General features: G+C 39.2%; 1 protein-coding gene and 2 non-coding genes across 3 annotated transcripts in view; 1 reads left to right on the forward strand and 2 right to left on the reverse strand.

The window, feature by feature from the left end:
• Nucleotides 1-2403: 2403 nt before the first annotated feature.
• DSG4 (desmoglein 4) overlaps nt 2404-12519 on the reverse strand; it is a 49256-nt gene continuing 39140 nt past the window's right edge. The window contains exons 13-17 of the mRNA XM_069568299.1: nt 10156-10452; nt 8698-8840; nt 8091-8154; nt 6172-6380; nt 2404-3171 (exon numbers count right to left, since the gene is read on the reverse strand). Coding sequence (XP_069424400.1) covers nt 2404-3171; nt 6172-6380; nt 8091-8154; nt 8698-8840; nt 10156-10452 — 1481 coding nt within the window. The remainder of the gene's footprint in view (nt 3172-6171; nt 6381-8090; nt 8155-8697; nt 8841-10155; nt 10453-12519) is intronic.
• On the reverse strand, nt 4379-4451 carry TRNAC-GCA (transfer RNA cysteine (anticodon GCA)). The gene has a single exon. It is a non-coding gene; the product is annotated as a tRNA-Cys (tRNA).
• LOC138428585 (U6atac minor spliceosomal RNA) lies at nt 8194-8319 on the forward strand. Its single transcript, XR_011252521.1, has one exon. It is a non-coding gene; the product is annotated as a U6atac minor spliceosomal RNA (small nuclear RNA).

The raw sequence follows: 12519 nt of genomic DNA on the forward strand, positions 1-12519 counted from the left end.
TTTGCTAAATTTAAATACAGTGGGAAAGAGATGGTGTTTTATAATTTATACAATGTCTAGAACAATTCTGGAGCTTATTCAATTGATTTGTTAGTTTATAATGAGCCATTTACTTGTAAAATAATGATGCTATTGAGAAATTCTACCACTGATAAATACATTATTCTGAATTTCGGTTTATAAGTGGATTCATGTTCCTATATTGTGCATATAATGATAAAGATGATAATCACCTAGTAACAAAATGGGAAACAGTTTTCCAAATGTGTATTTGTGTATGGAATACTGCATGCACCAAAGAAAAAATAAAAGATATATTTTCTTATCACATATTTTTTTATTGAAGACATTTATAAAACATTATTATATTCAGTAATATATTGCAATCAGAAGTATCTAATCCAAAAGAGGGAACATTTTAAAAGAATGCTTTTCTGAAAGAAGTTTATAAATTCTGTCTTGTCAATGTCTTCTTTTCCCTTCACCTGATAAGACTTTTCTAAAAGAACCCATTTATTCACTCTATGGGGCAGTAGATATAATTCAAACTACTTCTATTGTATTTGTTTATTGAATCTCATTTCCTGGACTCCTGGGTTCATTTTCAAATGTTAATACAAATGCTGTGTCATCTTTATCAGTACCCTCTTAAGCAGGAGAAATCTTGCTTTTTGCCTTTTATTTTGTTTGGGATGATGTTTTTAACATATGCCAATTTCAGAGGCTTGAGTCACATATGATTGATTCCTAGAATGATGGAGAATTTCCTCTCCACTGATAATGTTGAGAGAAAAAAATGGTTCTGATCTCATTTACATGGATAGTATGGAGGAATGCATCCACCAGAAGTAGGATTTCTCTTTTTGAAGCACCATTAAATCTTTGCATATTGATAGTGGGACAGATCACAGAAAATTTTTCTATAAAATGAAAGAACTGGACAAGAGATTGTGAAAGGCCCCAAATGCTTCAACACTTTTACTTATAAAAATATTAAGCAAGAAGCACTACAGTTATTTCCTTCCAGAAGAAAATAAGCCCTGAAAATAAATTTATTCCATTTATATTATTTTGCTAGTCACATCATTATACTTACTACTATATAGTTTACATATTCTACAGAATTAAATAAAACTATCTGTCTAGAATTTCTTTTTCTCAGGACAGCTTGATGCCTAGTAAAAATAAGCAATCTGTGCATGGGTTTCCATTTTATTTATTCAACATTACTAGTAGCATTAAAAAGAGAAACACAACTTGGTAATGGAATTAAATATTTTGTTAATTATTTTTGGTAGGAACTCAAAGCCATATCCTCAGAGTTTTAAGTCTAGAAATGAATTAGAAGCTTTTTGAAGACAGGAATCTTGCCAGTTGTCTTCAACTAACATTCAGAATCAAGACCAGCACTCAACACAGAGAAGCTTCCAAGTAAATATTGTTGAATGTATGCATAATTAGAGAGGTGCTTTCAGAGGCTATCTGGTTGCCAAAGGAATAGTCTATGACTTAGGTCAGTTAAACTGATTAAACCACATTTCATATGGTTTTCTGACACAATTAACAAAAGCAGGGAAAAAAACGTTCTCTAAGGAGTAAAATCTCCAATACTTCTCCTGGAAACTGTTTCTGTTGTCATGTTGTCATAATTATATTTCTGCTAGTCTAAATTAATTTACGGTTGATGATATAAATGAATAAAGTGCAATAAGAATTCATCCATATTGATATGAATATATGCATATTTATATATGTATATAATTCCTTTTGATGGACCGTTTTCAGTGACACATTCAGCTAAGAACTCTTTCCCTGTATTATATTAAGCATGTCCTAATCATTGCATATCTTGAGAAACCATTTGATGAGACAAGTGACTTTAGATCTCTATTAACAGATTCTCCATCTTCTTTTTCAATTTCACTTCAAAAGTGTACATTTAATTCATTTTTTCCACTTAAAAGTTTTAAATAGAAATATGTATTTATGTATGTATTCATAACATATGTATTCATGGCTATTGAAAGCAGACAAGGCTTGTCTATGCAACCTTCAAGAACAAGAGCATCTTGGTTTATGTGACCAGTTTTACAGGCCTGAAGTCCTTAATATTCACTGTATGAATTATGTGCTATTTATTAAACAGTATCAAAGGATGTAACACATTTTCTTTAAGTTTTTTTGGCACATAATAAATCAGAAAAAAAATTTTTTTAAGGCTTATCTAAAGTGCTTAGCCATATTTACCCCCCAAAAGATATAATCAAAGAATCTCACTGAATTTAGAATTTTTGAACATTTGTTGACTTAAAATGTTAAATATGGTGCACTGTGCATCTTTGATGGATATGTTGGTGATTACAAGGTGCATGGTCTCCACAGAGAGTATTGACCGTATAACACTTACTGTTGGGAGTAATGTATGTTACTGTACCGTGTTACTCTGTGTCGAGAGGTCACTGGGGATGTGGAACCAATAGTTTGGCTTATGCGAATGTCTGGACTCACCATTTGTGTCACTTGAATTTCTGGTCCTACCAAAATACCACCGCTCATCACAGGTCCCCGACAACCATCACTCACGCTACTACTGCTCACATCAGGCCTACCAGGACTAGACACCACTCTCTCAGCATAGATTACATTGTGTGTGTTGGCTAACTCAGCAGGGACGCAGATGTTCCCCTGAACCTCATAGACAGGTGCCATTACTGTTTCCGTTACTACAACATTGGGTGCAAGCGGAGGATCAAAGACAATCGTAGTGGGTTGCACGCATGGATCAGCAGTAGTGTAAGTCTCGGTCACTACAATATCCCCGTGCATCACGGGTTCAGGTATTGCCATTTCTTCTTTGATCTCGGCCTCTGAGAGAGTCATTCCTGAAGATTCATTAACAAAGTAGTTCGGTCCAAGTAAAGGGAGGTCAGTGCTGATGGGGATACAGGACTGCTGTGAAGGAAATGGGTCAATTTCCGTGTCTAAGCAGATTTCAGCAAGAGTCTTAAATTTTGGATCTAAAGTTTCCATGTAGCTCTCATCTAAATCATCCACAATCCAACTGCAACAGCCAATGGAGCCCACAGGAGACCCTACTCCTTCGTGGTCATAAATGAGCAAACAGTCGTTTGCAGGGCGGCCTTCATCTTCGCCTGCATAAGCATATGCTTTCTAAAGTTGGAAGAAAAACAGACAATTAGAAGTTTCTTTTCTCTATAAAATAATTAAAGAAGAACAGCAACAATACCTTAGAGACATCTGATCTAAGATGATTTAATGGAATGAACTGAGAGATACCCTGATTGATTGCCGTATTTCTAAATAATTGGAACTCTGAAAGGAGATCAGTGTGCATAGTCTTTTGTTTCTGAGGTGGTCTAAAATAATAACATATTTAGTTATGTACAAAACATTATTTATTTAAGGAGAGATATTTGATCAACTTGGAATAAAAACATCTATAGAGGTGTACATAGCTCTATGTTTCAGAGGCTTATTTTATGTGGCCTCGGTGAAGAGAGCTGGGGTGTTTTTGGAGTTATGTTATCAGGAGGGACTTATCTACTGTGATTTTTAAAATTTTTTAAAATGACAGACCCTTTAAATGAAATCCTAGGCATGACCTCAACATATAGAAGTGATGAAATGAGAACTTCTTTGTTTGAAGGTGTGGGGAGGGAGCAGAGACCTGGTGTTTCCCTTCCCTATTTGCCTCAACTGCTATAGCCCTTGGTGGTTTCCATGAAATCCCACAGGGCCTGCCCAACACCATCCAAAATCCCCTGATACAATCTGACCCTTTTTTTCTTTTATAAGTAAGGTAACCGCAGGCCCAGAGAAGGTGAATGTCACGCCCAAGACTTAAATAGTTGTCCAACACAACGTCAAACCCACCTATCTTTTCTCCACTGCATCATGCTGCTTTCCCTATGGTCTGTACCAGCGTCTACATCCCTGCTTTTTCTTAAAAAAATATTTCTATTTATTTATTTGGCTGTGCCAGTTCTTAGTTGCGGCACACAGGATCTTTAGTTGTGGTATGCTGGATATAGTTCCCTGCTTCTGCTAAGTCCCTTCAGTCGTGTCCGACTCTGTGCGACCCCAAAGACGGCAGCCCCCCGGCAGCCTGTTGGCTCCCCCATCCCTGGGATTCTCCAGGCAAGAAAACTGGGGTGGGTTGCCATTTCCTTCTCAGTTCCCTGACCAGGGAGCAAACCCAGGGCCTCCCACACTGGGAGTGTGGAGTCTTAGCCAGTGGACCATCAGAAAGTGAAAGTGAAGTCTCAACCCCTAGACTGTAGCCTACCAGGCTCCTTCATCCATGGGATTTTCCAGGCAAGAATACTGGAGTGGGGTGCCATTTCCTTCCCCAGCAGATCTTCCTGACCCAGGGATTGAACCTGGGTCTCCTGCATTGCAGGCAGACGCTTTACCATCTGAGCCACCAGGGAAGTCCATCTGGACCACCAGGGAAGGCCCTAAATCCTACCTTTAGAAGTAAATGATTTTAGGTCTTGAAATCAATTACTCATGAGTTTGGTATCACCTTAAAACTTTGCTGTTGAATATTTTACATGCCTAGTAAAATGGGCTAGGAAGAGGACAGCCCTCTCTTGCCTGCAGCACAAGTTAGCTGCTGGGCTGGGTGGTGGTGGTGCAAAAAAAGTGACTGGAAAGAAGCATGGATACCACTCTGCAGAGGCTTTACCTTGCAGAGGGCAAGGCCGGTTCTCACCACTTGAAATTCAGTGCCATGTTTTAATGTAAGAAAAACGCTAAAATGTTTGGCATGACCTCACTGCCCATAGAGAAAGAAGAATGAACTCTGATTTTCTTGGTCCCATAAAACACCAGTTGAAACCAAATGGAAAAAAGAAAAAAAAAAGCCCAGTGCAATTTTGACAGGAATGGCAAAGTTCCTTAAATATTAGTGTGACTTTTATGAATGATTCTTTGAATATAATTTCTAGGACACTTCTACGACATGTATATAATTTGTGCCCATTTGCCAAATGTACTTGAGTGGTGTGGATGACTCATTTAAATTACTGATACTATTCATGCTCTGTCTATAGTGGTATTGGTAACCACCAATTTTAAGATACAACATCTTTAGCATCTTTTGTTAAGAGCAGTGGTGAAACTCATGTGTTGCCACCATAAGGAGTAAAATGGGCAATTAGAATATGAGATAAAATGGACTGCTAAATAAGAGAAATAAAGGTACTAAATAGGAATTCACAAGATAATTTAAATAAATCCTCTGTTTATCCTTTGTGCTACCTTGTTAGGCCATCCCAGTGCCTTGCGTCTTTCCTCCTGGCATGCTCATAGACCCACGATCCTCTCCCCTAGTGAGGGACACAGTGCCTGGGGCCCTGAGTAGAGATGAGGAGACCTGGGTTCTAGGCCCTAATCTGTCATCAAATCTTGGTGATGCCCTGTTCCTCAGTTTCTGCTCTCTTTCTTCCCTAATTCTGGCTTTTGATTTATTTTTTCTCCTTTCTGTTGGAGGTATCTGCAGGCCTGAAAGGACACCGTGAAGAACAGACATGAACACACAGTTTTTCTTGATCGGGATTCTCTTGCTTTGCTCTTTGCTGTGGGAAACACTGGGAACACCAGAAAGAAACAGAATACAGGAAAATAGCAGAAGGGAAATAGAAACTGATGAGATATTATCCTTTTTCACAGTTGTCAGAGGTTGGATATGACATGTTTCAGTAAGTTGGCTTTTTGTATTTTAAGGAAGAGTGAAATATTTTCAGTTCAAGATTGGGGATAGAGTTAAAAGTAACTGAATATATCTCAGAAAAGAATCTTCTGCCATTGTTATTATTATGCAGTCTCAAGAGTGAATGATAATATTGTTGAACTGTGTGCAGGGGAATTACCTCAGAGAAATACTTTTTTTATTCAGGATTGGGATAGAATTAAGAGTTGCTGACTATATTTCAGGAGACTCTACTGCCATTGTTATTACTGTTATTCGGTCTCAAGACTATTTTGTAGAACTGTGTGCAGGGGAATTACCTCAGAGAAATATTTTTTTATTCAGGATTGGGGTAGAGTTAAGAGTCCCCGAATAGATTTCAGAAGACTCTACCACCATCGTTATTATTATTATTCAGTCCCAAGACTATTTTGTGGAGCTGTGTGCAGGGAAGTTACCTCAGAGAAATAGCTGTCCAGGAAAGCCAGGTTCAGGCCGGTGTCCCCATAGTCCCTCTGGATGCCCACCGCCGAGCTCCTCCTGCCCGCAGTGCCCGCTGCCCCTCCTGCTGCCAGGCCGGCGGCCGCCCCCAGACCGGTACTGAGCTCCACTCCCGAGACACCCCCTTCAACTGTTCCTCCTCCTGCATAGGTGTTAGTGTAGATTTCTGAAAGGAGACGGGGTTCAACGGTGCTGGAGTCATCTGCATTGTTTACCCGCGTAGACACTGTCAGCAACACCACCACCCCTTCCCCCCAGCAAAGGGAAGGCTCTGGAACACTAGTATATATAGGAGCAATTCCAACTATATCTATAATCTTCAGGCTTGCTGATAAAAATAAAACTAAATAAACAGTTCAAAGGGAGCCGGGTATCAGGCGTGGCTTTGTCACCTTTTGGGAACCTCCATCCCAAAGACTTGAAGGCGCAGAAGAGGCCAAAAGGACCAGAGCCTCCGTTTTGCCCGTACCAGTTCCTTCTCTGGCTGCCTCTGGCAAGCTCCCCAGGCCTGGCTGAGAAGACTTGCACTCACTCATGAGCCCTCCAGAGCAAGGCCAGCCACACATTTGCAGAAACTGAAACTCACGGTCCTCATTCACCCTGGTGATGGATGGGGAATGGGCTTCCATAGGAGTGTTCAGTCACCTTAAGGCTCTTTACAGTCAGAGTCTGGCTTGGGACACTCAGAAACCATCGCTGAGAAATCACAAACCTGCTCTAGAACTGGGCAGCCTCTCGACTTTGTTCAGTTATTGCCCAATGCTGGGTATTTTTCCAGTATTTTAGGGTGTTTCTGGGACTTGGTAAATTAGGAGAGGATAAGAGTGGTGAGGCAAATGCATGTATGAATTTAAGAAAAGTTCCTCATTTCAGCTCAGTCACTCAGTCGTGTCCAACTCTTTGCGACCCCATGGACTGCAGCACGCCAGGCTTCCCTGTCCATCACCAATGCCCAGAGCTTGTGCAAACTCATGTCCATCGAGTCCATGATGCCATCCAACCGCTCATCCTCTGTTGTCCCCTTCAGTGTATTCTTGCTGCTGCTACTGCTAAGTCGCTTCAGTCGTGTCCGACTCTGTGCGACCCCATAGACAGCAGCCCGTGAGGCTCCCCCGTCCCTGGGATTCTCCAGGCAAGAACACTGGAGTGGGTTGCCATTTCCTTCTCCATCAGTGTATTCTTAGGAGAACGTATTTGCTGCTTTGTTTTTTCTTTCTTTCTTTTTTTTGAACTGCTTTTTTTATAAATAATGGTTGCACTTACTGTGCAAGGTACTATTCTAATGTATATTTTGTGATATACATATATACATACAGCACATATATCATCCATACATTCGTATACAATATATGTAACATATATGATCCATATTATATATCACATACATATAATATGTAATATCCATACTATACATATAATATATAATATGCATACTATACCTATAATAGATAATATGTAGACTATACATATAACATATAATATGTATATATATGTATGATCGTTTACTCTTCATAGCAACACTTTGAAGTAGGTACTATCATAAATTCAGTTTCAAAGAAGGAAATTGAGGCCCAGAGAGGTGAGGTGTCTTACTCAAGGACTTAATTACTAGTAAGAGGCTGAGCTGGGAATCAAACTTAAGCATTCTGGTTCCAGACTTTGCCCTTTGAATTGCTACATCGTTCTTCACTGACAGTAGTTTAAGACAGAAAAATAAAGTCACCACTTCAAATATGTAACTTTCTCTCCACTCACACTGTCCTCCAAGGAAAATGACAGATGTGCTGATTTTTGGTAAGGTACTTATACATGAGATTTGTCTGGCTGAACAATTTGCAAATTTTAAAAAGGAAAACAGATTTTGACATGCACTGACCAGAGGAATCCATACGGTCCTGGGTATTAGAGGCTGTCATTGGTACACATATGTTGGACACATCCTGAAAAGAAAAAAAAAAAGATTTTAAATAAATGTTTTAGTGTTGTATGAAAGGAGAGAAGGTTAGCACTCCTCTTGACAAGGATGGAAGAGGCTCTCGGGCCTAACAACACGCATACGGTTAAGGCATTGCCACCTACTTCGTGGCATCTAACCACTGTTTTTGTAAGAATTAAAGATTTTAAAATGTAAAAAATAAAAAACTAAAAAAAAATAAATAAATAAAAGTAAAAAAAAAATAAATAAATGTTTTATGTTAAACATTTTGAAATATATATTTAATCACTTATTTTGTCTGCACTGGTCTTAGTTGTAGCACATGAGACCTTTAGTTGTGGCATGCGGGATCTAGATCTCTGACCAGGGATCGAACGTGGACCCCCTGCATTGGGAGCACAGGGTTTTAGCCACTGGATCAGGGAAGTGCCTGTGTTAAACATTTCAAAAGTGATGTATGTTCAACTTTGTGCAGATTATAATTATCAGGACATGCTGAATCCCACTGAAACACTGAGCTTCTGTGGAACCTGACGAATCTACTCACCCTGTCCTCAGGATGGGCCCCTTCTATTCTCCAGGACTGCACCACTCCTTCTCCCCCCTCAGGCACAGGAGCAAAACTCGTCCCCAGCCCTTCTGGCTGTTTTCGTTTGCAGCAGCAGCAGAGGAGCAGCAAGAGCGGTGCCACTGCCCAAGAAAGTGGAAAGGAAGAGTTAACACATACTGCTCAATTTAGGAAGTCACCAAATGTATCGCTTTTGGGAAAATGTGGCATGATATTCAGAACTAGAGGGAAAAATACCAATGTAATGCATTAATTTCCCCTGAAGGACTGAGTGGGGCTTCCCTGTGGCTCAGATGGTAAAGAATATGCCTGCAGTATAGGAGACCCAAGCTCGATCCTTGGGTCGGGAAGATCCCCGGGAGAAGGAAATGGCAACTCATGCCAGTATTCTTGCCTGGGAAATCCCATGGACAGAGGAGCCTGGTAGGCTACAGTCCATGGGGTTGCAAAGAGTCGGACACGACTGATTGAATAACATTAAGGATTGAGGATACGTATCCGTGTTTATCAATACAAATCCACTAATCACTTAAGATCAGGTAAACTTTAATGACAGATTAGGCAAATAAGGTTCTTTCTTCCTGCTAATCTAAGACTCCAGACTGGTTGTTGGCAGATCCAGGGTTCAAATCCAGTTTTATATTTCCTAGTCCCCTGTGTACATGTGTGTTTATGTCTGTGCTTTTCCTATGTCCTAGACTGCTTTTCTGGATTTCCCCACACACCATGTTCCTTCTAAGAAGATCTTCAGCTTAAAGTCATTTTCTTCATCAGGACTTCCCCAGCTTTCCTATTTAGACTTAATTACTTCTGCCTTTCTGCTCTTAAAGGACTCTGCTGAAATTGTCATGACGGGATTACTTTATGCTCTGCTATGTTACCGGACACAACTGAGCGACTGAACAACAGCAAAAATCCTGTACTTAGGGACTTGCATGTTTCCCATCTTTTTGACCCTCACTAACCCTGGTCTTTATTTTGTTGTTGTTGTTGTTGTTCAGTTGCTCAGTCATGTCCGACTCTTTGGGACCCCATGGACTGCAGCACACGAGGCTTCCCTGTCCTTCACTATCTTCCAGCGTTTGCTCAAACTCATGTCCATTGAGTTGGTGATGTCATCCAACCATCTAATCCTCTGTCATCCCCTTCTCCTCCTAACCTCAGTCTTTCCCAGTATCAGGGTCTTTTCCAGTGAGTTGGTTCTTCACGTCAGGTGGCCAGAGTATTGGAGTTTCAGCTTCAGCATTTGTCCTTCCAGTGAATATTCTTACTTTACCATTACTGAACAAGTAATATGCCCATATCAGTCCCATTGCTTATTTCCAGATTTCCACAAACATTGCCATAGGTACCAAAAAGAAATGGCCATTCCAGTGAACCTGATTACAGTCTTATTTTGAAGAACTGCTGAAAAGAGGGATTTAATCCAGTACTTACGAAGCAGCAGTAAGACGCCCATAGTGATCATGCCAATCCCTGTTGATCCCATACCAACATTTGAAGCCTCAGTTTGGTCGTCAGTGACAGACACACTGGTAACAGAGCTACCATCCCCGGTGCTGACGCCTGTGGTGCCCGAGGACAAGCACATGTGGTTGATGTCACAGTCACAGGCCCTTAACTCTATGATCTGCGGCAATTCGCATGCTCTGTTAAAACTGTCCTTTACTAGGACTGGGATTTCGTAGTATCCGGAATATAAAGTCTGCTCAGCTTTCAGGATTGCAGAGGTAGCTGAAAAGCAAGAGAGAAAATAAATTAAAGATGGGGTACATATATACAATGGAATATTACACAGTCATAAAAAAGAATGAAGTCGTATTGCAACAACATGAACAGATCTAGAGATTATAATACTAAGTGAAGTCAGACAGAGAAAGAAAAATATCATATGATATAGCTTATATGTGAAATCTAAAAAGATGACACAGATGAATTTATTCACAAAACAGAAATAGACTCACAAACATAGAAAACAAACTTTTGATTACCAAAGGGGAAATGGGGGAGGGATAAATTAGGAAATGGGGATTAATAGATAGATACCACAATATATAAAATAGATAAAAAATAAGGTTCTACTGTATAGTAGAGGGAACTCTACTCAATACTCTGTAAAAATCCATATGGAAAAAGAATTTGGAAAAGAATGGGTATATTTGTATGTATAATCACTTTGTTGTATACCTGAAAGCAACACAGAAATTGTCAAGTGACTATACTTGAATATACAGGAAAAATTAAAAAATTTTTTTGGGAGTAACTCTTCCTAATACCCATGATTAACTTAGGATCTGACTTTTTTTCATGCTCCTTTAGTCACAGAATACATTGTCAGTTTTTAAAAATGAACACTTATGATGCTTATTTCCAGAGCAACAATACTTGGCATATAATATGCACTCAGTGGATATTTGTCCAATGAATGAAGAATATTGAGCTGAAAGGAAATATTAGAAGTTTTCTGTTTGGGATGACAGCTTCCAAATACCCTCATGAAGACTGTTGTTCATCTCTTATTCAAAATCACTGTCTTAACATTTAAAATTATTCTAAAAACTATTATTTTACTAATTCTTTGTGCTGTGATTATCTATTGATTTTTATAGAAACCATTGCTTAAAACATAGGTTGAAATTTATCAACCTGAGGAGGCCTTAGAAATGATTTACTCCTAAATCATGAACAGTAATTGATGAATCCTTAACAATTATTATTATTGTTAATTATTATTATTATGGATTATTGCTTTCAGTTAGCTATGTAATAACCTAGCTATGTAATAACCTGGCTATGTCTACCAAAATGTAACCTGAGCTCAAAATAAGAGTCAAATAAGGCACGGCCCCAACCTGTTAAGTGGGATTTTTTCTTTTCTTCAAGACCAGCATGTAAATAGGACCCTAAGAATATTCTTTCCAATAAGACTATATTTTTTACTGGCAAATCTGTGATAGAAATATCTCATGTTGAATATTTTTTCTTGTTTTTCCTCATAAAATCTAGGATATGAATGAGGAAAAAGTAGTTAGCAATTATTTAAGAATAACACATTGAATTTTGTAGGGAAGAATGAACTCAGAGTTATCTTGATTTTAATGCAACTGCTTAGCTTTTAAAAATATTAAGGTGGTTTTGTGTGAAAGGGCTAAAAGGTTTTATGGTGAAAACAGGTTACCTAATTTCCTCCAAGTCCTTAATGGTGGCATTTTTTTTTTTCCTGGCATCATTTTAGGATGAATGGAAAAGTTTGGTGGCCTCAGAAAGGTGGATTTTCCCTCTTACCTTGAACTCTGATTGCCATCTTACCACCCTACCCACAACGTCTCTCCTGTTTCTCCAAATGAATGTCTGATGAGGGAGCTATTGTGGCCAGAATGGGGGCTTCCCAAGTGGCAATTTACCAGGTGGTAAAGAACCCCCTGGCCAATGCAGGAGATTTAAGAGATGCAGGTTTGATCCCTGGGTTGGGAAGATCCCCTGGAGGAGGAAATGGCAACCCTGTCTAGTATTCTTGCCTGGAAAATCCCATGGAAAGTATAGTCCATAGGGTCGCAAAGAGTTGGACACGACTGAAGAGACTTAGTATGCACATGTCCAGAATGAAATTCTCTCAAAACATTTCATTTTCTATTATACATCTAACATCTCAGGAAAAAGAACCCAAGCTACATAAATTGTTAAGATGCCTGAAATGATCTCAATTTTTATCAATGTGAGGCCTTTATTTTAAAGTAGCAAGAGTTACCATAAACACGCATACTATTATGGACTCTTTACACTTTTGGTGGACACAGAGTT

Source organism: Ovis canadensis, chromosome 23 (assembly GCF_042477335.2).
Source record: "Ovis canadensis isolate MfBH-ARS-UI-01 breed Bighorn chromosome 23, ARS-UI_OviCan_v2, whole genome shotgun sequence".
Taxonomy (NCBI): domain Eukaryota; kingdom Metazoa; phylum Chordata; class Mammalia; order Artiodactyla; family Bovidae; genus Ovis; species Ovis canadensis.